At 41.9% G+C, this 27,028-nt stretch overlaps 1 protein-coding gene across 3 annotated transcripts in view; it reads left to right on the top strand.

The window, feature by feature from the left end:
• FAM120B (family with sequence similarity 120B) overlaps window positions 1-27,028 on the top strand; it is a 95,253-nt gene that overhangs the window by 23,934 nt on the left and 44,291 nt on the right. For all 3 annotated transcript variants that reach the window (XM_046669165.1, XM_046669163.1, XM_046669164.1), the window contains exons 2-5: window positions 1,565-3,023; window positions 7,454-7,634; window positions 15,375-15,476; window positions 22,982-23,154. In XM_046669165.1, the coding sequence (XP_046525121.1) occupies window positions 1,575-3,023; window positions 7,454-7,634; window positions 15,375-15,476; window positions 22,982-23,154 (1,905 nt within the window). In that variant the 5' untranslated portion in view covers window positions 1,565-1,574. The remainder of the gene's footprint in view (window positions 1-1,564; window positions 3,024-7,453; window positions 7,635-15,374; window positions 15,477-22,981; window positions 23,155-27,028) is intronic.

Raw genomic sequence — 27,028 nt, 5'->3', positions numbered from 1 at the left:
GATCATAAAGTTCCCAAGATAAACTCTATACTAGTGTCGGCTCTACAGTGGTTGGGGTAATATAGATTTGTATATTCCATTATATTTAATAACTTAATGAGCAATGCTTCTCTAAATTTCAACATAAATGTGTGCTATTTGTGTCCGCTCGGTTTTTATATATTTTCATAGTAATGGCTGTTAAACAGATAACTGCAGATTCTCCTGTTAGAGGCCAGTATCCATTAGCAGTCAGGAAATTCTCTTTGAGGGTGCCTTTTTTCAGCCTACTAATTTATTTACAGTTTCTTTGTGAAACAGAACTTATGATTTTACCTATCAGGGTTGTTTTAAAGACTAGATTGTGTGTGTGGAGTTGTCCACTGCCTGCTGGTGAGAAGTGAGCGCACTGATGCTTCGGCAGCTGGCGGCCACTGCCCTCGGTCCAGTTCTAGGAGAGACATCGTTTATTCTTGTGTCGCTTTTTTGCATAATAAGGGTTTTTTGTTTTGTTTTGTCAAAGGACACAAAGTCCTGATGACTCTTAAAGAAAACCAAAGTGAAAAGAGTAGTCCTTTGAGATAAAAGATGTTATCATGGAGAATTTTTTCTGACCATTGATGCATGTTACCTGTCTGAAGAACGTCTTACATTACATCTTTTATTATATATAAGTACTTCTTACTTATTATGTAAAGTATTCTGCTTGGATTTTTTCCCCCAAATTTTGAATGCTAACTCTTTTACTACTTTACATGTTTTTACATTTTGGCATGGGCAGTTTTCCATTCAAAGTCAGTCAGTCACCATCACAAATGTTATAAACACTTGGCATAGTGAATATTTATGTAGTTTTCTAGCATCTTTTCTGAGGTGTACTTGACATACATGCAGTAAACTGCACACACCTACAGTGTAGAATTTGACGAGGTTTAGCATGTGTTCACCTGTGAAACCATCACCACAATCAAGGTGGTGAACATATCCATCACCCCAAAAGTTTCCCCTTTGTAAATCCCTCCCACCTGCCCCAACCCTAGACAACCATTAATCTGCTCTCAGTCACTACAGATCAGCTCGACTCTCCATGAACTAGAATTTTATATCAATGGAATCATACAGTGTGTATTTATTTTTGGTTTGGCTTCTTGCACTCAGCAAAATTATTTTGAGAAACATCCATGTTGCATGGTTCAATTTATGTTTTAGGTTTTCAAAATCAACTTCTATTTGAGTTCTTAGGTGGGAAATATTACTCCTTTGAGAGCTTAATTTGTTTTTAAATTTGGTTGAGAAATCTCTTGTGTAATAGTCTTAGTGAAAATCTTAAAAAATTGCTATACTTTGTTGTCCTTGTAAAAGTCCAACTGAAGTAACTTATACTTAGGTAAAGTTCCTTGTGTGTTTTCATTGAAAACTCTTTAGATTCCCAACCAGTATATCATGTTACATATCATGTTGGTGACCAAAGTTTCTCTAGAAATAAAGAGTGAATATTAAATATTGTGTTTGCTTTGAAAAATGCCATATATCTAGTGATAATGCCTTAATTACTCATTTATTTTCCTTTCCACATCTTTTCCAGGAGTTCAGTTATGGGTGTGAGAGGTTTGCAGGGATTTGTGGGAAGTACCTGCCCACATATATGTACGGTAGTAAATTTCAAAGAACTGGCAGAGAACCACCGAAGCAAGCATCCTGGATGTACTCCTACCATTGTGGTCGATGCCATGTGTTGTCTCAGATACTGGTATACCCCCGAATCTTGGATCTGTGGCGGCCAATGGCGAGAATACTTTTCTGCTTTGCGAGAATTTGTTACAACTTTTACAACGGTTGGCATCAAGTTGATATTCTTCTTTGATGGCATGGTGGAGCAGCATAAAAGAGATGAATGGGTGAAACGAAGACTCAAGAACAATAGGGAGATATCCAGGATTTTCCATTACATCAAATCACACAAGGAGCAGCCCGGCAGAAACATGTTCTTCATCCCCTCAGGGCTGGCCATATTTACGCGATTTGCTTTGAAGACCCTAGGTCAAGAAACTCTGTGTTCGTTACGGGAGGCCGACTATGAGGTGGCTTCCTATGGTCTCCAGAATAACTGTCTTGGGATTCTTGGAGAAGACACGGACTACTTAATTTATGATACCTCTCCCTACTTTTCAATTAGTGAACTCTGCCTGGAGAGTCTCAATACTATCATGCTCTGTAGAGAGAAGCTCTGTGAGAGTCTAAATCTCAAGCTGGCAGACCTTCCTCTTCTGGCCTGCCTACTTGGCAATGACATAATCCCAGAAGGCATGTTTGAAAGCTTTCGGTACAAGTGCTTGTCTTCCTATACCTCTGCAAAAGAGAACTTTGACAAAAAAGGCAACATTATCTTAGCTGTAGCAGACCACATATCTAAAGTTCTTCACTTGCATCAAGGTGAGAAAAAGCTAGAAGAGATGTTACCTTTGGGACCAAACAAAGCTCTTTTTTATAAAGGTGTGGCATCATATCTTTTGCCAGGACAGAAATCTCCATGGTTTTTCCAAAAACCCAAAGATGTAATAACTTTGGACAAGCAGGTAGTATCCAGGTGTACAGACCCAGAATCCAAGCAAGAAGTTCTCATGTGTACAGACCCTGAATACAAGCAAGAAGTTTCCATGTGTACACACCCTGAATCCAAGCAAGGAGTTCCCATGTGTACAGATCCTGAATCCAAGCAAGAAGTTCCTGTGTGTACTGACCCTGAATCCAAGCAAGAAGTTCCCATGTGTACAGACCCTGAATCCAAGAAAGGAACTCCCATATATACACACCCTGAATCCAAGCATGAAGTTCCCATGTGTGCTGACCCTGAATTGAAGCAAGAAGTTCCCATGTGTACACACCCTGAAATCAAGCAAAAATTACCTATAGGTACAGACCCTGAATTTAAGCTAGAATCACCTATGTGTACAAACCCTGGAATTAAACAAGAAGACCCCATGAATGTGGAGCCTGAAATCAAGCAACAAGTAACCATGGTTTCAGACCCTGAAATCTTAAAGGTATGTAGATGTGCCCTCCCAAATCTAATGTGTGATGATTGAAAATGTATCTACTGATGGACTTGTTATTGAATATTTATTGACTACCTGCAGTGGTTAAGGCACTGTGAGGGACACAGAACAGGACCCTAGGAGTTTAGTTAGGAAGTATGACATAATACATGGGAAAAATCACATGATATACTATATTTGATATTGTTACATGACTATTACAGATGAGAACTCTAGGAATTTGAAGGAGAGAGATCATTGTGTGTTAAGGTACAGAGAGAAGTTCCCGGAACAGGTAGAATTGGAGCCAGACCTTAATGGGGAATTTGCTTTGACTAGGCAAAAACTTGGAGGTTGTGGGAGGACTAAAGGTGTCAAGTTTGGATCTATCACCTTGGGGCACAGTGGTAGAACAGTAGGCTGGAGCATGGGGCTTGAGGTGAGAAGTAGGGAGAATAAATTGGAAAAGATAGACTGTAGCCAGATTGTGAAGATAATTAAATGCCACACTGGGAATTTGGACTTAAATCTGACAGCACTGTAGAACCCTTGAGGGTTTTGATGGAGGGCCACTGTTGATTAACCACTTGTGATGTGTGGGCTTCTGTGCTAGGCATTACATATGTTACCTCTTTAATCTTCCCCATGGCCTTGTGAGATAGGCATTCCCCTGTGTTACAGATAATGCCACATGAATCTCCCAGAAGCATCTTAACAAGTTCAAGACCCACAAACCTTTTATTGTTCCTGGCCTTGTGAGTGTCACCATCTCATCTAGTTACACAGATTACAAATCTAGGAATTCTCTCTCCTTTTTTCATAACCAGTTTCTCCCAAGTCTTGTTTCTTTGAGCTGTCCTCTGACTCTTACCACCCTAGTCCAAGCTGTCTCTTGTCTGGATCCTGCAGTAATTTCTAAGAGCTCCTCCTGAACATACTTTTGCCCCTTCCAAACTATTGGTCGTGCAGCATGCTGAAATGAAGCCCTGTACTTGAATTTCATAACTCTTAGAGTGGTAACAATACCCTTAACAAGGCCGCAGCATGCTGTCAGCTAGGTACTACCTGCGTCTCCAGCTTTGTCAGCCCCTCATCTCAGGTTTGCCTGAGACGAAGCTCATAATATAGACCATGTGTTCTTCTCCTTCCTAGGAAGCATCCTGCCGCTTGTGCTAGTCAATACCTACTAGTCTTTTCTGTCACAACTGGGTAGTCACACACTCAGAAAAGCCCACTGTGTGTACCTGACATTGTACATGCCCCACTGGAATTTCACGTTTGAGTCATGTCTTTCTTGCTAGACTGTGGCAGGCCTGTGAGGGCAGGATCTTGTGTGTTTTTCTCTCTGCCGAACCCCTTGTGCCTAGCTTACCGTCTGTTTTGTAGCAGCTGCTCATTAAATCTTGAGTGAAATATTCCTTTTCTCTTGTGTCTTTTTAGGTTCTCTCCTTCATAACCTCTTCTCTCCCTCCTGTACAACTACATGGATTCTCCTATCTTGAAGAGTTACTTCCTCTTTCTCTGTTACATACATTGTAGCAGACAAGTTAATTTATTAACATAGAAAGTTACAGTAAAAGGTAGAATGTGATACATGCTTTAAGAGAGTTATAGGTGAAAAAGTATTAACGAGTTAAGAAAATTATTCTCCCTGGAAGCATTGTTAAGTGCTTCATAGAGGAAGAAGAGTGTGGGTTGGGAATTGGAGAAAGAGTAGCATTAGATCTCCAGGTAGAAGTGTCCATAAGCAGCAGGTAGTGAAGCACAGGAGGATGGTCAGTGTTAATAAGGAATCAGAAGTCATCTGATCACCTCACTGCTCAGAGTTGGGAAATGGAAAGGAGTGTAGAGAATGGACAGAGAAGAACTAAATCTTGACTTTGCTTATTCAGTTTTCTTATGCAGGTTGGACGTAGTAGCACTAGTTTAATGTAGACCATGCAGAGGTCATTCTCCAGTAGTACATCTTTATGGAGTGGTGGAAATTATCAAAGGATGTTCCTCACATCACACAGCTCTGTTGCTAGATGCACTTGTCTCCCTTCTCACAAGAGGACACAGTTATGACAAGGTTAAGTGACATTGTTTGCAGTTACAACTAGTACTTGGCACACCTGGGTTAGGACCCATGCCTTGACTGCAAGTTTGACTCTTTACAAGATCACAGCCAACTTCCCTGCTGGTCTAGAAGTTCGTTGGCACTTGATGAAGCAGGATGGTCGTAGTCAGTAGTCTAGAAGCTCGAGAGTGGAAGAATTTACAAGGAAGCTATCCTGTACCTAGTCTTACATATGGCTTCAGAGGTGGCGCCTCTTGTAGAACTTGGAGGCTCTCTAGCAGTGTGCCTGAAGGGCAAGGTAGGGAAAGGTGCAGTAGGCAGAGGGAACCACAGGTCAAAACTGAGGCATGCAGGGCGTCAGCTTCCCAGCCAGCCCAGTCCTCCTGCTGACCAAGACATAGTCAGTGGCCAGCACGCACAGCAGCCTTCCTTCTGGGCCCTCTCTGCTCATTTGTGGTTTGACCTGGCCCCTGCCAGTTCCTGTCTCTTACTCTCATCTCCTGTTTATGGCCTTTCACATGTCCTCTCTGGCCTCAGGCTCTTCTTCATGAACCCTGGCTTGCATTCACTCCACGGACGGACCCACCCTTGGCCTTTACTGTATTAGGGGATCCTGGCTCTCTCCTGCAGTTCTCTGCAAGGGGAGTGCCCACAGATTGGGGCAGACCACACAGGGCAGCACGTGTATTAGGAAGAAATTTAGGACGTAATTTTTATACTCATTGAGGAAGTATTAGATATCTTTAAGCAGAGGTGTTGTGTGATCAGATATTTGTTTTTTGAAACATCGGTTACACTGCAGAGAATGAACTAAAGTGGCTCTTGCAGAAACGCAGGTAAAAAACAAAAGAGCTAGAATTGAGGAAAATGGCAGTGAAACAGAGAGGAAGAAACAAATTCAAGAAGTGTTTCAGAAGTGGAACTAATGAAAAGTAAGTCTTGCTGTGGAAGCAGAGTCTCTCCTGTGCTCCAGGTGTAGCTGTAGCCATGAGCTAAGGCAGGAGGAGGAGAAGTTTTACAGGGAGGGTGGATAGATGGGCCTCAACTGGAAGTCATCCTACTGTACATGGTGATGGAAACCTCCAAGTGGAAGATTATGTGGGATGGAGCCTTAAGAAATGATGCACTGAGAGCAGAGGTGAATGACAGGATAATCTTGATAAAAGCCCGAGGAGGCAAGTTTCAAGAATGAGAAAAAAATGGCCAGGCGTGTCCGTGCTGTGTAGGTGGAGTGGGACTAGATCAGGAGGCAGTTAGACTTCACAATTAGGAGGTTCTGGTGACCTTAGAGAGTTGTCACACAAGTGGAGGTCAGGTGACAGGCGAAGAAGGCAGGCTGGGGCTGTAATTGCTTTTTCAGGAAGCCTAGCAGTGGAAGTGCCCTGGATGGGAAAGAGGGCCAGGAGAGGCCCGAGGGGCCCTGCCCACAGGCAGAAGGGAGGGCCCTCTTGTTAAAGGGTGGATTATGTGTGGTTCACATAGTGAGTCTCCCATTTATTGAACTTAATTGTGTCTTTGAAATCAGTTAGAAGTTTCTTAAGTTCCCCTCCCATTTTTCTTTAAAAAATTTTGCAATGGAATCTTCCAGTCCTATCAAATAGGTAACCCAAATTCAAACATGTATGTATTTTAACCACTGCTGTAGGGTCAATGTAAGGTGAGCCCCATAAAACAAGGGGCAGATGAGTTCTGGATGGGAGAGGAGGGGAAAGAGTTTATGAAGAGGGTGACACTTTAGGTGAACCTTAAAGGGAAAGAGGCTTGTGAACTGGGAGGTTGGGAAAGACTAGAAGAGATGCATGTCATGGAGCACAAGTGGAGGGAGGAGAATATTCTTAAGGAATAGTGAAGGTGTTCCGTTGTGAATGGATGATAGCCGTTTCTGTGAGGGTGAAATGGTGTGTACAGAAAAAGGAGCTTGCGACCTTCTAGTGGGGCATTGAGTGTTAGGGTGAATCCTTACCCGTTCAGATGGGTAACGATTGGACCTCTGAGTCCAAGAAGACAGGATGTCGGTGGAGTGAAGGATGGGTTGGAGAGGGAAGAAACTGGGGCTAGGAGGTCAGTTAGAGCCTTTTATAACAATACTCACCATCAGATGCACAAAATGACGAGATACTGCAGAAGTAAGTATGGTAAGTCCAGTAGATGGTTGGAGATTGGAGGAGGAGGGGGAGTAATAGAAACTTTTGAGCCTGGAAACCCAAAGGAGAGGAACACAAGTGCCAGCTTGACATCTTGAGCTTGAGTGACAATTATTCCATTTCTGAGTGCCTTAAAAACACTGAGATGTGATAATAAGGTGTTAACTTTTTCTCTTTGAAGGTTACTGTTTTGTTTTTGTGGAGAATCAGTTGTCTTATATTTAAATTTTGAACAGGTTGCTCAAGCACAGCACGTCCAGGGAGAGAGCTACCTGGTGTACAACATCATGAGCAGTGGGGAGATTGAGTGCAGCAACACTCTGGAGGATGCGCTAGACCAGGCTCTGCCCAGCCAGGCCTTCGTTTACCGCCCTGTGCGGCAGCGCGTCTACGCTCTCTTACTCGGGGACGGCAGAGGTGAGTTGGTTGGTCTCTTAGTAATGGTGCTGTTTGGAGTTGAATCCTGAGAAACTGCCCAGATGAAGCAGAATGCATTCTTTCAGGACATGGATACAATTAAATAGGGTTTTGTTTCTCTGTAAAATCTATAGCTGAGAATACCACTTACATCTGTGCAAAATTAAGGGTAAATGCCCTGGGACATCTATATCTAATTAGCAAGCAGTTGATCAGTATTCATTAAAAGAAGAGTGCATTGTTTCTATAAAATGTCATATTTTTATGCCTTAAAAGGATTTATGCATTTTAAAAAATGTGAAAACCCTTTTCTCCTATAGGAGCATAGGGTATGTTTATTATTAGAAGACAATGTCTGCTTACTCTCCCTCAAAATGTGATTTTCATAAAATAATTTTATAAAATCTAGTATATCGTATTCTAAAATATAAGCAAAATTTTCCTTTAGAGTTTTTGTAATTAAGTTTATGTTTTTCCCCATCTATATTTCCATTGCACAATAGCAACAACGGTATAGGGAGAGGACTGCCAATGGCCAGAGCAGTAAACTTGGGAGAACCTTTAACACCAAGTCTAAAATTGACCAGGCTCTATAACCCTCTATTAGGGATAAGTGTAGGGGGAGTTGGGAGTGTAAAAGAGCACTTCTTGGTAGAGACTAAAGATGTTTAATGCATTTAGGTTCCTCTTGTATAAGGCCTTGCCCACCCTAAACAGGCCGACTGGAATGTCATGGTCTGATTTGAGAGTGCTGTGATGAGGAATGGGGTCCAGCACACTATCATCAGGACAAGAGACAGAAGCAGTAAGATCCTGGTGAGAGGATGTCTGTGGCCCTTTTACCTAAACTCCATTATTTCCAGACATATCAATATTATTATTAATATTATTCCAGAAAGTAAACTTTATGTAATCTAAAGGTGGTGATAGAATCATCAGATTAAAATGTCCTAATTTTTCTTTTCTTTTGGTGGGGAGGAGTGGCAGAGTTCTTTGAATCCAGTTATTATTAGATTCCTTACACTACCCAGTATGTACTGCTTTCTCCCGTCTGTGCTGTGAGAGTTCAAACACTTATGTGACCTAAGGAAGACATGAGAAAGATGTTTAAACTGATTTAAAAACGGAAACAGAAGAACTGCGTAATAAACTTTGGGACCAGATATTGTTTAAATAATTTTTTTCTATTCTTTTTCTTATGTGGCTCTCTGCCCATATTCATTCTTAGCATGAATGATTACACATTGACTCTAATGATTAAAAAAAGTTATCTTCATCATGAGAAAACTTTACATTAAAGAATAATATTTGCCTGGAATTGTTTTTAGAATATTTTGTTAAATGAGGTTAAAATATATAAACTTCACTAATTTAAATTTCGTACTTTCTTAGTGCAAATTATTTACAGCCATATAGATGACTTTATTAGATAACCACAATAATAGGAAAAATTACTCAAATATGCTCTTGGATTATTAGATTTACCTGATTTTTTTCATGGTTGCTTTACTGTTTATAATATACATCTTTAACTTATCACAATTTGCTTTCAAATAGTATTATACCACTTTATGTGTAATGTGAAAACCTCACAACAGTATACTTTCATTCTCCCCATCATTTTTGCTATTGTTGCTTTATGTCTTCTGTATATTTTTTAAACTTTTTACTTTGAAGTAATTATACACTCAGAGAAGTTGCAGAAATAGTATTTCGAGTTCCATGTACCCTTCACCCAGCTTCCCCTGAAGATGACATTTTGTATAATCAAGTATAGTATCAAAGCCAGGAAATTGACGTTGGTACAATACTTTTAAGTAGACTACAGACTTTATTCATTCTTTCCATTTTTTTTCCCATTCATTCATGTGTACGTATAGTTCTATAAAGTTTTACCCCATGTCACTATACAGAACTGATCCATTGCCTCATGTCGCAATATAGAACTGGTCCATCGCTACATGTTACGATACAGAACTGGTCAGTTACCACAAAGAAACTCCCTCATCCTGCCTCTTTGTGCCCTGCCCTCTGTCTCTGTCCCCTGCTGTGACCACTAGTCTGTACCCTATGTCTACACTTTGGTCATTTTGAGAGTGTTTTGTAAATGGCAACACATAGGACGTCATCTTTTGAGATTATGCATATATTTTAAACCCATAATACATGATTCTTATTTTTACTTTAAATCAGGGGTGGCAAACTTTTTCTGTGAAGGGCTGCGTGATGATAAATATTTTAGTCTTTGTGGGCCCCGCAGTCTCTGTCACAAATTCTCAGCTCTGCTACTGTAGTGCAAAAGTGGACATAGACAGTGTCAGTGAAGGAGTGTGGCTGTGTGCCAAGAAAGCTTTATCTAGTTTTCCCGTGTCACAAAATCTGAATTTTATATAATATTCCTGTGTCACAGAATGTTCTTCTTTAGATAATTTTCTAGTCATTTAAGTAATATGAAAAGTGTTATTAGCTTTCAGACTGTATAAAAACGAGCCAGATTTCACCCATGGGCCGTTATTTTCCAGCCCTTACTGTAAACAGTCAGTTGTCTTTTATTAAAGTAATTAATAAATGAGAAAAAATGTTTCAGTACACCGTTTCTGGTACTCTTTATTCTTCTCTGTAGATACAAGTTTCCTTTAGTATTGTGTTTCTTCAACACAAGAACTTTCTTCCACATTTCTTGTTGTGCTCATTTTAATTTCCTGAGTTTTTTTTTCCTGAAAATATCTTTATTTCAGAACATAATTTTGCTGGATGTAGAATTTTAGGTATTTTTGTTCAGCACTTTAAAAATGTCGTTAGGTTGTCTGGCTTGTGTTGTTTCTCATGAGATGACAATGGTCCTTCTTCTTGTTGTTCCTCACATGTAGTAAGTGTTTTTCCCTCTGGCTTCTTTAAGATTTTTCACCCGATCACTGGTTTTTAGCAATTTGTTTAAGGTGAGCTGTGGAGTGGTTTACTCTGCCTTTATTCCACTGAGGATTCTTGAGCTGCTCGTATCTATGTTTCCTTTCAAATTTGAAAAAAAATTGAGCATTATTCCACCAAATATTGTTTTCTGTCTTCATTACTTTCATCTCTCACTCTGGGCCTCCAGTTACATGTATGGTTACACCTCCTAGTGTCCCTCAGGCACCAAGACTAGTTTTGAAGGCTTTTTTCTCTCTGCGTCAATTTGGGTATTTCCTGTTGCTCTGTTTTCAAGTTTACCAAGCCTTTCTTTGGGAACATCTAATCTACTATTAACCCATCTGTCATTTCAGATACTGTGTTTTTTAGATATTTTTTTCAATCTTCCATTTCTTTCTTGTCTTCATGTTTTCCTTTAAATCCTTAAAATTATTCACATTAGCTGTTTTCAAGTCTTTGTTTACTAATTCCATCATCCTTCTCATTTCTGGGTCTGTGTCTGTTTATTGACTTTTCTCCTCATAATGGGTCCATGTGTTCCTACTTATTCTCATGTCCAGTAGTTTTTGATTTTATGCTGGAAGATTTTGGGTCTGTGAAGGGTATTGACTTCTGTTTCAGGGCCTGCCTTCCACTTTATTAGAGTGAGGCTATAGAAATCTCACCCTAGACCTAGAGTGGCCCCACTCCTGAGGCTCAGCCTTCCTGGGCTGTCACCTGAGTGCCAGGTATTTAATGAGGTCTCTGCACCTTGGCTGTTGGGACTCAATGTCTGGAGTCCCATGCAGGCTCTAGTAGTTGGTCAGCAGGGAACCCAGTAGTTGTCTTGTCTGGCCTCACTGAGTTTTGCGCTGGACACACAGAGCTCAGTCCTCAACTAGGAGCTCAAGGGCACTCCAGTGCAGATTTCTGGGGCCCCTTTCTGCACCTCACCAACTCTCAAGTATGCCGCCCTGTAGTCCTAGCTGTTGTGACAGCCTTGATCTGCAGACTGTCTCCTTGTCACAGAGACTTTCTCACCTAGCTAGGGCTCTCTGTCCCTAGGCTGTAGTCTACAGAGTGTCTCTAGGTAGCATATTGGAATGATGACTGTCCAACACAAAAATGCAGTGCCCTCAAAAGTTTGCCCAGATCTGGAGCTGTTGGTGAGACGACTGGTCAGCAGCACCGCCATATCTTGGTTATCATGCCACTATCCTCTGGTCATCAGCTCTGCCCCATCTCAGCCATCCCTCACGGTCCTCTGGTCATCAGCTCTGCCCCGTCTTGGCCATCCCCTCGTGTCCTCTGGTCATCAGCTCTGGCCCATCTCAGCCATCCCCTCGTGTCCTCCGGTCATCAGCTCTTCCCCATCTTGGCTGTACCCCGGCCCTTGTGTAGTATTCTAGGTGCTGATGAAGTTGAGTGCTAACATGATTCTTGTTCCTCTTATGGTCACTTTTTTTCTCTTGGAAAGTTTTTTTATATTCTCTATCTTTTATGTTTGAAAATTTTTCTCCCCTCTGTTATCTCTGTTTTCTTTTATTTGAACTGCTAAGAGATGGATGTTCAACTTCCTGGGTTGATCTGTGTTTCTTCATCTTTTAATTCCTGGTTTGTTTTCCCTACGTTATGGGAATATCTCACCACCTCATTCTCAGCTCTTATGGGAAAGTTTCCCTCCTTCCTTCCTCTCTCCATTGAGGCCCCTGTCCTGAGGCCCTGGATGAGTCCACAGCCTCTCTCTGTTCTCTCTACTGCAGCTCTGCCCATCCAGCTCCTCCCTGAACCCCTGGTATTGGTGACCCACCTTCCTCCCTTCCCTCTGTGCTCTCTGCTGACCTCCATGTGTTGGAGGCCCTTTTACACCCAAGCTGTCTCATTCACTTGCATTGCTTTAAAAACGATATCTATGTTGACAAATACAGAATTTATTTTTCTGGCTCAGGCCATTCTTCTCTGATCAATTCTATGTATCCCTCAAGCCCTTCAAAACGAACTCCTTCGAATTCCTCCCCTATTCCCTCATCAAAAGTAGTAAGCTCCTCTCTGAAAGCACCTTGTGTTTTCGTTCTTCAGCTTATCACAGTTTACACCTGCATGTTTAAGTGCTTATTTGTCTGATGTCCCTCCTCACCATGGGGCTGTAAGCTGAGCTAGCAGGGACTGACTGTTCAGGGAGCATTTTGCTGCCCCTCGGGATTTCTTCTGTGAATTAGGTGATCGATACATGTTTGTTGAGTGTGTGTGTAAAATACGACCTCTTCAGGAGTATCTGGATTTAGCAAGGCCTTCTTTAGAAAGGGGTAACTCTAATGGTTGAATTTCAGACACGGGAGGGAATTTGAGGTCTCTCAAATCCCACTAGGTGAGCAGCTGTCTCCAAGCCAGTCTGATTGGCAGGTGGGAGCCACTCATTTAAAGTGAGATTTAGAATCAAAGGTGCCTTTAACTCCACGGCTGTGGACTCTAAGCACCAGAGCCAAGCTCTTAAACTTGCACAGCTGTAGACACTAGATGTCCGAGTCAGAAGGCAAGGCACTGAATTGATATGTTGATACTTCAAAGTCCCTAATTATGGGTACAGTTTGGATACTGATCTATTGGATACTACAGTTCATCTGATTATGTTGGAGGGTGCTTCTTTATGGAGTGCTTGGTTGTGTTTTATATAGTTGAATATATGATATTTAGATGGCTCAATGGCCTTGTGGCCCCAAGGGGGAGAAACCTGAAGTCACTCAGTTTCTAGCCCATCCCTGGCTTCATACCCATTCTTACCTCTGATTCCAACTCTGTCTCTGTTTTTCAGTCTCCCTAATGTTATTCTTAGCTTAAACCGCTATGAAACCTTATAAACTTTAGGAAATAGGAGAAACTCAGAAAGATGCAAAGTAAAGAATCTATTCTGTCTCCTCTTTACATCTCCCTGGTTAACAGTGTTGGAGGAAACCTGTGCACGTTGTCCTTTTTCCTGGTTGGTCTCTCTGCATTCTCACCCAGCAGACACTCTGGGAGTCCCCCATGGAAGTTGGAGAGGGCTGACAGTTTTGTGATGGGGTGGTCAGCCCTGTGTGTGATACTCACTGTCCAGTTAGTGTGGCACCTTTGCAAAGTGCCTGTAGGCCATCAACTCATTAAAGTCCTAGACAGTGACCTAAAAGGTGATTTTTTTTCCCAAAAATGTACACAAAAAGAGTGTTTGGGAAGTTTTTCTATTTTTTTAAGGACTAAGGCCACATGCAATTATAGATTAAACCAGCAGTATAAAAATAGTACAGAATCCTAAGGACAAGTATATTTTTAAAGAAGCCTGGAGAGTTGTTACCAAACTGGAAAATCAGAGTATTTGAGGCATTAAAACTGACATTGCTTCTCCTCATTCTCTTTCCCCTGCCAGTGCCACCCCCACACATGCCTACAGACCCTCCAGATCATGTGAGAGGAGGAGGCACTTTTGAGAGTTTGTGTGTTCACATAATCTTGTCAGAGTTTTTAGGGAGCGAGGTTGGAAGTATAGACAGTTTCACAATTTTGTTCCCAGGGAGAACTGTCGTAGTTATATGTAGAAGATTTTATGAGAAGGACTCTGTATGAAGAAGACACAGTTCTTGCTGTCAGGAGGCCACGGTTGGGGTGGCTAGCTAGGGTAAGGAAGTAGCATCTGCTGTAGTCTAGCCAATAACCTGTGGTGGGACAAAGCGCGTGCTTAGGAGAAGGGTTTGATCCCCTAGTATAAAGGAAAAGTAGGAGTTAACCGAGTGCCCATCGAGGGAGGTGGGCTTCAGAGAGGAGGCTTGGGTGGGGAAGAAGAGAGTCCAGCCCAAGGAACACCATGTCCAAATGCGGAGGTAAGATGAGGTGTGGGAGTATGAGGGCCCTGAAGTACTCCAGCAGGGAGGCCTGATGTGGGAGTGAGAGCCAGGGGCTCCCTGGTCCACCCAGGCCAGCAGCATCTGGTTAGAATTGGTCATCTGTCCTTTTATTCTGGCACCTTAAGCAGCTATTGGGGGATCTTAGTGAGGGAGAGCAACCTGGTGAAACTTTCACTTCAACAAACGCAAAAACCAAAAAACCTCTGTTTACAGGGGGAATGGTGAGGATGGGGAGGAGACTGAAGATGAGAAATGGTCAGGAGCCTGATCCAGCGGCCAGTGCCAGAGTGGAGAAAAGGGATAGGCTTGTTGCGGAGAGAGTTTTTCTGACAGGGAGGGCCCTGAGGGAGGACAGGCCCTGCGGCAGCTAGAGGGAAGCAGGCGTGGGAGCAGGGAGTTCCCCTGCTGGAAAGAGACAGGCTAAGTGAGAACACAGATGGAGTGGGAAAGCCTTCTTTCCCCGTGGCTTTGCTGAGGAAGGTGGCAGAATGGAAGTCAAGCTGAACTCTTTATAGCAATTAACAGTCCACCCACATGCAAAAATGCCTTTGTTCTAGATTATTTCTAACAGATTTTGAATTGTCTGACATAATAGTTTTGATAGTTGCATAAAATACTGAATTTAGATCAGAAAGGATGATCATATTCCCACAGTTTTCCCTGTTTTCTGGAACAGTGTGAGGGGGGAGGGAAGCGAGAAGGACATTGTAGGCACCATCCAGGTGGTAAACTCTGCCTTGATTTCCTGAGCCAGCCATTCCCCCACCCCAGAGGCTGTTCTTGTTGAAAGATCCCTCAGATGGGAGAGTGGGGGCCCTCTGTTGGATGCCTGAGGCCCCTCTCAGTGACCTTGGACATGAGCATGGACTGTGCTCACCACTTGGATTAGCCAGGCAGAGGTGGTCTGTTGCTCTCTGAGTCTGGTGACAAGTGTTCGTACTCACACGCATCTCCTGACGCAGCTTTCTTTTCTCAGATGATTCTAGCTCCTGCCCCACTGTCAAGGAGTGGTTTGTGTACTCTGGGAACCCGCTGAAGCACCCAGACCTCGTCAGGCCTCTGCCGATGAATCTTGCAGGTACAGACAGCCTTGATGTAAATAAATCACTTGCTTGTTCACAGATGATACACATCTAATAATGGATTTGTTGTGGAAACATTTTTCCAGAACTGCACATAGACTAATTTTCATTTCAACCCTGGGCCTAAGAGGAATGTATCTATCTAGTAAAATTCTAAAACAGCAGAGGAAAGGGCATTACACAAATTTGCCCTGGCCAGCCTGTGTGTTGCTTGCTCTACCTCACTCCCTCAGCTCCTAACTCAAGGTCCACGCCAGGGGGAGAGAGAGAATCAGGCGGAGGAGCATGGTTGTGGGTCCAGGCCCATTACTGCCCATCCCCAGGGCCTGACGCCTAGTTGTTGCTCAGTAGACATCCAGTGAAGTAGCAGGATTGGGTTCTCCCTACTCTGCTTGAATCAGCTCTTCTCACCACTGAAAGTGTATTTTGATGAACTGGAAAGGAGAGAGAAAGGACAATTATTTTAACTGGAAGAGTCAGTTTTCTCCTCGTGACGGGTATCTTCAAACATGTAATGGGAGGGAAGGAAAAACAGGGTTCACCTAGAATCAGCTGAAGGAAATCCTTTCTTCCTATGAGTTCTTAACATCTGGAAAAGGTTGGGAATTCATGACTGTAGGGGACAGTGTCTCCATACAGACAGTTAGGAAGAGGAGGGTGGGTTTAGTGTTTATTCTTAGTGGCCCTTCTCATTGTTTCAGAGAGCAAATATTTTTCTAAAATTTTGATGTTCCATTTTTGTATCTGTTAAATTCTCTCATGTCACTATTATTTTCCATCACACAAGCCTGTAATTTACCAAATAAGGATTTGAGCACTGCAAAATGTTTTTCAATTGGAATTGTATTGGGAGAAAAATTGAGGAAAGTTATTACAGAATTTCCTTATTCTCTCAGTCAGTGATACACTCAAACCTAAAAAGGTACTTATTGCAAAAACAAATTCAGATGAATTGGCATTTGTTTTTACAGCAAGAAGTATTTTTTAAAAATAGCCAAAATAATTTTCCAGAAATGTTTTGTTGTTTGTGTAATTTTCATCTTATAGTATCTTTCCAAAAGTAATGTGGAAGTGGATTATTATAGTTCTCTTCATGGCATGATTTAAGGAGAATATTTGGCTATTCATTGTTATATTATGAGTTAATTTTAAAGGCCACTTCATATAATGTTTTAATAAACTCTAGAAGTCATGTAGTTATCAGAGAGACTACTTCTGGGGCTTATGAAACCATTCTCCCTGGCACTACTGGAATTGCAAAGCTTGTACTCATGGCCTGCACAGACTGCATGTCAGGATTCTGCTTCTAGAGGGAACTTGGGAAGCTCATTTCCTGCACAGAGGGCCTTGTCTAAAGGACATGTTCAGGACATTGCCAGAGACCTGGAAACGTGACTTTAACTGTTGTTGCAGGTGGTTTAGACAAATGACTCTCTTTGTTTGTGCTTATGTTCATAATGATACAAAAATGACAAAACTTTAATATTTAATGCCTTTCTATATCCATGAGGAAAAATACCAAGTGGTTTTTAGATTAAAATGAAAGATGGACCATCCACATTCCTGTCACAGCATTTTCCATTGATCAAACAGTGTATGATTAAAGACAGTGGAATCCTGCTGATTGATCCTCTCTTTCTACTGTGTCAGGAAACCTACCTTATACATAGGTGCCACATGATCTTTTCCGTGACTAGAGCAGTTGCTCCCAAGTCAGACCAGCAGCAGGGTTGTCACAGAGTTGAGCATTACCTTGGGACACCATATCTGATGTTCCTTGTTCTCCTGAGATAGTTTTAATTAGCTTGATCTCATAAATGCTGCATTTTCAGTCCCCAATATAGTGGCCAGAGTGCTCTTTTTGTTTGTTTGTTTTTTTGGCTGAGAAAGATTCACCCTGAGCTAATATCTGTTGCCCATCTTCCTCTTTTTGCTTGAGGAAGATTTGCCCTGAGCTAACTTCCATGCTAGGCCTCTTATTTTGTATGTGAGTTGCTGCCTCAGCATGGCTGCCAATGAGAAGTGTAGGTCCGCACCCAGGAACTGAACCTGGGCTGCCAAAGTGGAGCGAATCGAACTTAACCACTAGGCCATGGGACCAGTCCCTCAGAGTATTCTTTTTTTAAAAAAGACTTTTTCCTCTGTTAGCACAATAAGTTAATGCTCATGTTGTTTTTAAATGGTAGAAATAAAAAAGAAATCACAGATCTTTTTCAATAAAGTGGAAAGGAGATAGAAGGGGAGCAGAAAAATTATAGAAATTACCTAAAAATTAGGAAAGGGAAAGAATTAAAATGACCCGCCAGGGAGTAGAAAAATAAATTTTATTACTGATATATTTTATTCAGGAATCTCATTTAAATGCATATATTCCCATCTGTGTTCCCGTCTTTGTGTGTGTGTATGTCTAGGATGTATATACACATTCGGATATATATATATATATATATATACATACACACACATATATATTCCTATATATATATATATATACACACACACACATTCATATATATTATCTATATTACATGTCATTTATCTTAAAATATGTCATGAAAGATGATGTTTCTGATAACACAAGTAGGGTGTACCTTGAAGTTTAGCTTCCTTTCCCCAGACACAACTCTTAAATGTCCCTCAAGTTGTCCGTGTGTGTGTTCATTCCCAGGGCACAAGTCCACTCTCATTCTTCCTCATGTACAGATGTTCTGCGTTTTGTGAAGTGAGTCTTGGACCAAACAACAGGCAAGCATTTGAAATTGCTTTTTTATCTTCAGAACTGGAGATTCTTCTTTAGACAAAGTATAGGTGATTTTTTTTCTCTTTTCAGTGTCATTTTTTCATCATTATAAGCATATCCTTATTTTAGAAATCTAGAAAAGTTAATTGCACACATCTAATTGGTAATTTGTCTATATAGAATGATTGTTTTAAAGTGTTGTTCAAGAATCAGTAAGTAAACTTACTATTTCTTGGCTCTATAAGGACATTTGACTCACCAAACTCTTGCAGATCATCTTAGAAGACTATTTTACAAAATGAAATGAGGTCAAGTGATACATTTCATGAAGGCACTATATTTGACTCATTCCATCATTGGTTAAACAATTGTAGTGAAGTTTTCTTTGTTCATCTCCTCTTATATACACTTTTGAAGATTTTCATGTTGACACTTGATGTATACAGGTCAAGAAGGTCTTATCAAATCTTAGAGGTTCCTCTGGCTGGTACAAGTGCATGAACATGCACTTGGTGAGGAGATGCTCACATGGATGCCAGCCTCTCGACCAGCCCGTCTGATGTCAGGGATCAAGATAAATGGATTTAAAACCTCAATAGTGGTTTTTCTTCTATTTATAAAAATAATTTGAAGCTTTGCAAATAAATGTGTTACAAATACATGTGAGTCACAAGCTAATGGTTGAATTTTACACTGACTGCTTTTTATAGCCACATTCACTGTATTTTGAATGCATTAGATAGAAGCAGTATAACTTCCATTTTGCATGAAGTTAGATGACTCCTCCATCTAAGTGTAGAGTTTAATATTTTGAGATGGCAGTGCATTCTACTCCATTTATATCTGAAGGAATTTTTTTGCCTATTATAAATAGGCTCTTGAAATCCATCCAGCCAGAGTAAAGATTCAGTTTGCGTGTGAATAGTCAGGGCTTTAAATTTTGCTTTCTCTTGGCCGGGAATTCTCTGCCAAGCAGAGAATGCTAAATAAATATTCATTTAAATTGAACTTATGGGTTAAAACCTTCACAAGTAAATTTAAGACATAAGATATATTCAAGTTAATTTCCAGATGTTTCACTTCTCATCTCCTGAGAGTAGACACAAGCCAGGTAGTTTTATGGTTTTTCTCACCCTAGGAATATGCAAGGAAGATAATCATAAGATAATTCTAAAACCTAGCTATTAAAATACTTACTTCTGTATAAAAAGCACGTAGAAGTGGCATGGCTTAGAATCTAGGGGTATCTTTATTCATTCACTTGTGTTTATAGCTGTAAAAACACAAACAGGCCATTGCTTTGTTACTAATGAGGTGTGTCCAGCAACCCTCCACCCAGAGATTGGGTCCTCAAGACAGTCTTCAGAGTTGTCATTCATAGAAACGACCTTCTTCCCCGCCCTCTGCTCTGCCCTCTGGGGCTCAGTCCCTCTTGAAAAGCTCCTAGGCTTTTCTGTCCATCTATTAATACAAAAACTTTTACCAAGTCAGGAAATTAGGTTTTTGAAACTGATGAGTTTTAGATGAGATGCTAGTTGGTGACCTAGAGACCAGATTGCTTGTTTAGGTCTCTGAATTGTTCTTTGAAACATCTCAGCTGCCCCTGGAGCTTGGGTGAAATGTGAGGGCCACCCTTGATCTTTTCTGGCAGAGTCTGTCTGTGCCCACGACCTAGGTGAGTGTGTGCGTGTGTGTGGCAGGGAGAGAGGAGCTCTCTTCCACAGCAGATAGTTTTAGCTGCTCTCCTCTGAGCTGATCTGCCTTCGAGTTCTGATCAAAATATGTTTCTTCTAAACTGAAATTGCTAACAATTTCCTTTGTGTTTGGTAGGCTCAGCCCTCAGGTTGTCACACCAGAGTTAAAAACCAGTTTGCTTAGAGCAAGTTTACCCGTAGAAGAGAACTAATCTAATGGTCCTTCAAAGAAATTCATGCTCTCCCTGGTCACGGGTCAGCTGAGCAGTCTCTGGGTGGATGGGAGGAGCCCACACTTTACTGCACTTAGGAAACGAACCAACAAGCATCTGACTCAGGCCTTCCTGCAGAGTCACCAGAGCCTCTCCATGTGCTTGAGGGATGTGCCGCTTGTGGCGTAAAAGACAATAACCTCAGAACATGCTATCTTGTATTAAAAATAAAGATCCTCACCTTCTGGAGGAAGCTGTAGAGATCGCCGACAATGTACAGATGGGCATTCAATCCTTATTTCTTGGTTAAATAAGTTACTGGTTGAATTTAGATTAAAATTCTCTGATATTAAAGAGATTGATGAGGGCGTGGTTTTTCAAATGTGTGGTTTTCTATAATCTATTATGTATCATTGGACTTTCTCAAGGACCGATTTCTTTATTATTGGTAAGTTATTCTCTTTTTGTCTGTGTGAGTGATTTCTTAGCTTTTTGTTGAGGAATGTGGAGTGGCCTTCTGTCTTTGCCTGCATCAGAATCATCTGGAGGGCATGACACAACAGATGCTGCGCCACCCCTGGAATTTCTGGTCCAGTAGGTCTTGTATGGGACCTAAGAATTTGCATTTCTGACAAGTTCCCAGATGATGCTAAGGCCGCTGATCTGATAAAAGATACAGGGGATGTAAAATAAAACCCATCAGTCTGTAAGTTGCTTACCAGCTTTTTTGTTCCTTACGTGTCATAGCCTCCAGATCCTGAGACCTGAATAAATCATCCCCTCCATCCAGATGGGTTCCCTGGTACCTACAATTCTGGATGCGCTGCGAGTCCTGCACGGCCCTGCTGTGGAAGCTACACTCTGAGACCCTGTCCTTTTCTATTGCAGTCAAGAAGCCATCACCCTGGAGTCTTCCTCTGCCCTCTGCCTACTGTGTCCCCTAACCACCTCTTAGTTCATGACTTCTTCCATCCCCACTGTAGCCTGAGTCATCTCTCAGAGCACACATCTCATCACGGTGTACTCTGAGGCTAACGCTTCCGTTCCTTCCCATCATTCTTGGGATAGAGACCTTAGCCGCTGTGTCTCCCTTCCCTGGAACTTGCTCTTTCCTTCCTCATTGTAATTAATTCCCACTAGCTCTTCATATCGCTCTTCCTTCTGTGATGCTCCCTCTCTTCACAGTTCGTCTACTGCACTGCATGCTGTCAGAGTCTCACACTTGGGGATGCATGTGTGCTCCACTGGATTGTGCACTCTCTGCGGGCAGACACTGAGGCTTTCTCATTCCCCCTCATGTCTCCATCACCTGCCGTAATGGCCGGCATCTGGTGGTTCCTTGGAAGTAGATGTCCAGTGCATGATTGGTGGGATGTTGGATTGATGGGTAGGAGGGAGGGTTCTGTCGGATGCCCATTGCTGCCTCCTTTTAGTCCCAGAAGAAATAATCTTCATGGAGCAAAGGCCAACCCAAAGGTTCCTGGTCATCTCTTCCATGGAAACTCCTTCTGTGCCCCTGCCCTGATTCACTTATTACTCTTTGACCTTCAGTATTCCTCTGGGGAGATCTTCATGGTCTTATATTGCAGTGTGTTTGCATGGCAGCCTTTGCCTGCAAGCTCTACCAAAAGAGTGACTGTCCATCTGTCCTATGGGGCTTCTCAGGACCTAGCAGCACACCTGGAATTGCAGGCATCAGAATATGTGAATTCTCAACCTTCACAGAAACATTTGTGACAACATGGGTGAGAAAAAGGCTGGTACACTGGTTGGCTGGTTTTATTTTTCTTACCCTCCTATCTTTTTTTTTAAAGATTTTATTTTTTTCCTTTTTCTCCCCAAAGCCCCCGGTACATAGTTGTATATTCTTCGTTGTGGGTCCGTCTAGTTGTGGCATGTGGGACGCTGCCTCAGCGTGGTCTGATGAGCAGTGGCATGTCCGCGCCCAGGATTCAAACCAACGAAACACTGGGCCGCCTGCAGCGGAGCGCGCGAACTTAACCACTCGGCCACGGGGCCAGCCCCCCTCCTATCTTTTATTAGCCACAGACTGGGAAGTATCTTACCTGCGTAGCTAAGCCCATTCCATCCAGTTTTGTCCCTACTGGGAATGAATAACAGGCACAAGCGCTGTCACTATTCGCTTGCTCAGGAAGTTTCGCATTTATCACTGCCACTATGATTGGTTTTAAGTAGATCTCGTGAAGCTGAATTTTTTTGTATTAAACTCTTATATGTAAGCAAATGAGGCAAACACCACGTAAACTCTGTGCACTGTCCGTGTCAGTGCACTCTACTGGGCACTTGGCCTCCCAGCTGTGCTCATGAGTATTTTATGCACATTGAAGAAAGGGCTAGAGCTTGCATTCTAGAATGTGCTTATGTCTGGAAGGTAGGGTTGTAGATTATTTTTATTTTATCTTTATGCTTTTCTATTTTTCTAAATTTGTTCCATTACATAACTTTTATAGTCAGAAAAAATGCTTTTCAGCTACCTTAGTATATTTGAAATAACTGTGATAATGGAATATTCTTCATTTACCTTAGATCAGGGGCTGGGAAACTTTTTCTGTGAAGATAAGTAAATATTTCAGGTTTTTTCAGATAGTTTTCATATAGTAAATATTTTAGGTTTTTTGGGTAATATGATCTCTGTTGCAACTACTTGAGTCTGTGTTTAAAGTATACTGGAAGCTCTGATTATGTTTACGTTCTAGTTCCTTTAAGCTTTAAAGCCCAAGGATGTCAGGAAGGGAAGAGGTTAGTGTCCTCTATTCTTTTATTATAGTTCTACAAGAAGCATGTTATGACTTGCTAGTGCAAAGAATAATGGTAAATGGACTTTTTTTAAATAGGGGGAACGCCTAGTTTGAAACTCTTGTGGCTGAACCAAGAGCCAGAAATACAAGCCCGGCGCTTGGACACACTCCTGGCCTGTTTCGACCTTTCCTCCTCAAGAGAAGAGCTGCAGGCGGTGGAGAACCCTTTCAAAGCGCTGTGCTGCCTCTTGATCTACCTCTTTGTGCAGGTGACCTTGGCTCTGTGTTCTGATCACTGCAGTCGCTCCTCACTCTTGGCCCTCCTCTCTTGTGGGGTGCAGTGCCCTGGGATGTAGCCATAGGCCAGTCCCCTGCATCATCTCCATCCAGTGTCTGCTCCGTGAACACTAGTCCTATGAAATGCGCTAAAACCAAAACAAGGGTTCTGTATTGGCATACGATCAAGAAGCCCTGTTTACTCTCAGACTTAGAGGTTTATAATGCGCATGACTGTGATAGAGGCTTGGGAAACCTCTCAGGTGAAGGAACCTGCTTTCACTTTGTCTATGCTTTCCAAGCTTTTTGAGCTGTGGAGTAGCTCCCTTGTGCTCGCGTCACTGCTTGGGTGCTTATTACTGTTCCTGGGGTTTTGTGTAGTGGGGAGAAGGTCTGGCTCCACAGTCTAGCTGACCTGGCTGGAGTTCCAGCTTTCCCTTAGGAGCTCTCCACTCCTGGGCAAATGACTTCAATTTTCCTGAGTCACATTCATTCATTCATCTAACAAATGTTTATTGAGCACTTAGCCTCATGTTCCAATCTGAGAACAAGGGAGTAGCTACTTCCTGGGATTATGGGGCAGTCATGTTACAGAAAACCTGAGAAGCGTTTGAGAGGTGCCCATTGACGTGTCTGGAGGATGATCCCCAGTATCCTCAGCATTAGTGTTCTCCTCACTTACTAACTCAGGAGTCGTGGGCCGCGTCCCAGGAGTGCAGTACGAGGTCCTAATCAGTATCCCTCAACAGGGTGGAAAATTTCTTTTTCGTTAGTTTTACACTTAGTTTGTATGTGAAGATTATAAAGGCCAGTGAAAAGATTGGCCTTTAAATAGTGTTCCCCATCCATGGTGATGCTGGACACCTCAGAAGAAGAAGGGCCTAGGTCCCTCCACCCCAGCCCTTCTCCCCACTGCCCTTCGCCAGCTGCATTATGTTAAAATGATTTTTGTCTCACTGTGGTCATAACAAGTCCTTCACAATCATCTATTTCTTCAACTCATTTAGACTTTCTCAAAACTCTTGGCCCTTCAAGCCACCTTGTCTTCTCTACTGATCTCCGAATGTGATGTCTCTTGGGTCTGCTTTGGCATGACCATCAAATTTTCATTTGCCTGGATTAGGAAGCTTTGTAATTTTGTTTTTCAAACACGAATTCACTTTACAAATTATTGTCTTTAAGAAACTTACTCTTATTGTAGACTTACATTTCGAGGGGACCTTATACTGACTTCTCCTTTCTAAATGTCCTCTTGGCCCTGCCACTCTATAGCTAGATCTGCATTTGCAGTTTGTGAAAACGTGGACTGAGTAAGTAACTCAGAGATGTTACTGCTTCATTATTGGTTTCACATGCATCAGTATAAACTTCAGTTTTTGCATTATTATTTTGAGTAGAATGTTTCTTTGCGCGAGACTTAGCAAGTATAAATTAATAGAGGACAGCAGGATTATTTAATATTTAAGTGTAAAAAGATACTTCTTTTGATATTGTTATATATTCATGCATATATTACCAGTTAATATTTTCTGTCCGTTGTTTATTAACCCACAGGTGGCTGTGGCTGAAATGAGCCATGGTGGGAATTGGGAAGTGGAAGATAACCACTAGCTGAGTTTTCTCATCCTTAACAATAAGTGTGTTTTCTTCTCAATGTTGTATGTGTCTATATGGATAGTAATGCCGTGTGTTAGCACTCCTAGGACGTACATTTTGAATTATTCTTTCCAGCAGGAGAGATGGGTTGTTGAGCCCATTTGTAGTTACTCAATATAGCTCTGCTCGGTTATGAAAAACCACTTCCAGCAGAAAAAAACCCAAATGGCAGAATAGTAGCTTTACATCTCATATGTTTATATGAACCTGAAGCAGAGCAAGCATCAGGGGGACAATTTCCGCTCTCACCTTCTTTCTACTAATTGCCTTTTAAATAAAAATCTCTTGACTTTAAGTCAGGATGAGATAGGCTCGATGTTGGTTTGACTTAAAGCACACATTTAAATTGGAACTTTCTAAAACTGGAAAACAACAAAGCAACACCTCAGTGGTATCCCATAGATTAAGAAGGTACTGTATTATTGTTCATAGGGATAATTGTTCTCTCAGGATTAATAAGGCTAAAAAGATAAATTTACAAAAATGTTATACTTCTATATGGTTAAGCCTAAATTAGATGTTTGGATGTACAGTATGGCTTAAAATTACGTACTTTTCAGTGTACAAAACTTATAGAAAATCTAAATGCTCTCAGTTAGTCCAACCTGCAAGTTAACAACAACAAAATTTTTATTAAAGGCTTACCTGAGAAAATTCTCTGCAAGGGTAAGTTTACACCATAGAAAGTATACATGTGTTTTATAATGTATAATAGAGCAAATACTTTATAATAATAATATCCAATATGTGAAATTCTAAAAACTTGGTATCACTAAGAATCAGACACCCTCTGATATATTTTAGATTGTTAACCACAAAGGTGGTGGCAGAGTATAAAATTGGTTAACTGTGAAAAAATATGACATATGAAATAGTTATTCTTTTCTCATAGGTTGATATTTAAAATCAGCTTCTTTAAGAGTTGCTAATGGCAAGAAGTAGAATTACGTGCCAGCAAACTCAAGTCTAGATGGAGAGAGATGGGGTTATGGGTTTACAAAGAGTGTATTCTCTTCTTGGTCTTACTTGTACGATTGGGATCTTTTTTCTTGGTCAAAAGCACTACACATTTGTAGATTTTTTGTTTTTCCCTGAAATAATTATAACTGTCATTCATACAAAGTCAACAACTGCTTTGTAATAAAAATGGAGTAGGACAGCTCTGGGGTCAGTGAGAATGTCAGTAGGTCTTAGCATCACTCAGTGTCTCATGGCGGGTGCAGGTGACAGTGCAGAAGTACATGCCAGCTGAGAGCCTAGACACCATCTTCCTCCAAGAGAAACTGGGCAGGTCACAGTTAGGGGAAGCAGGAGTCCCCCATGAACAGTCTTTCAGACTTTTGGTGGCATCATTTTTCTTGGGAGCACCCATGTTAGCTGTTTTTTATCACCCAGGAATAATCAAAATTGTTCCCCATGGGTGTGTTGTTGTTTTCTTATTTTTTCCCCTCAAGCCTTTACTTGCCACAGATGCGTTCCCCTACAAAAGGAAGTTTTCGTATTCTTAGGGTGATGGTGGAACTGTTTTACAAGTGGATACTGTGGTGCTTTTATCTGGCTAGCAGAATTTGGTGGCTGGGCTACAAAAGTTGCCGCCTTGTCATCCTGTGCGAGGTGGTGCAGTAGAGCAGTCTGCTGTTGATGGCATCAGCCTGGCTCTGTCTTCTGTGCTCTCAGGTCCTCTCCTCATTTCCACAGTTTGCTTCAGACCCAGCTATTCCCCATCTGTTGCTTTCTCCATGTTGCTGTCTCTCCTTGTTTCTCTCTCACATCTTGGTTAGACATTTTGATTCCACAAAGGATTGGAGGGGACTCATTTTGGGGATGCTGGTTTCCTTTAAACTGGATCCAAGGACAAAAGTTTCATCTGGGCTGGTGAGGGTAAATGTTTATCCCAGCCCTAACCAGTCCAGCTCAGGCCAGCTGTGGGTGCTCTCTGTCTGGGAACCCTTGAATTGCCAGCTCTGGACATTTGTGCCAAAAAATGATCACCTGTATCTCCCTAGGACTGAGACCTGGTCGTAGCTCCTGATTCCTCCCAGGCGCACTGGGGCTTTCTGCATTGCTAGAGAGTATCCAGGCTCCCTGTCCAGCTTCCCTGGGCATTGTGGAGAGCTTTACACCAGGACTGTGGATGGGGGTAGGGAGATCAGGCATACTCACTTCTGCTTGCTCTTCTCTGCTGCCCGGCTGCTGCCTGAGGTCTAGACA

This window comes from Equus quagga, chromosome 8, assembly GCF_021613505.1.
Source record: "Equus quagga isolate Etosha38 chromosome 8, UCLA_HA_Equagga_1.0, whole genome shotgun sequence".
NCBI lineage: Eukaryota > Metazoa > Chordata > Mammalia > Perissodactyla > Equidae > Equus > Equus quagga.
This window is presented reverse-complemented; position numbering and strand designations above follow the sequence as displayed.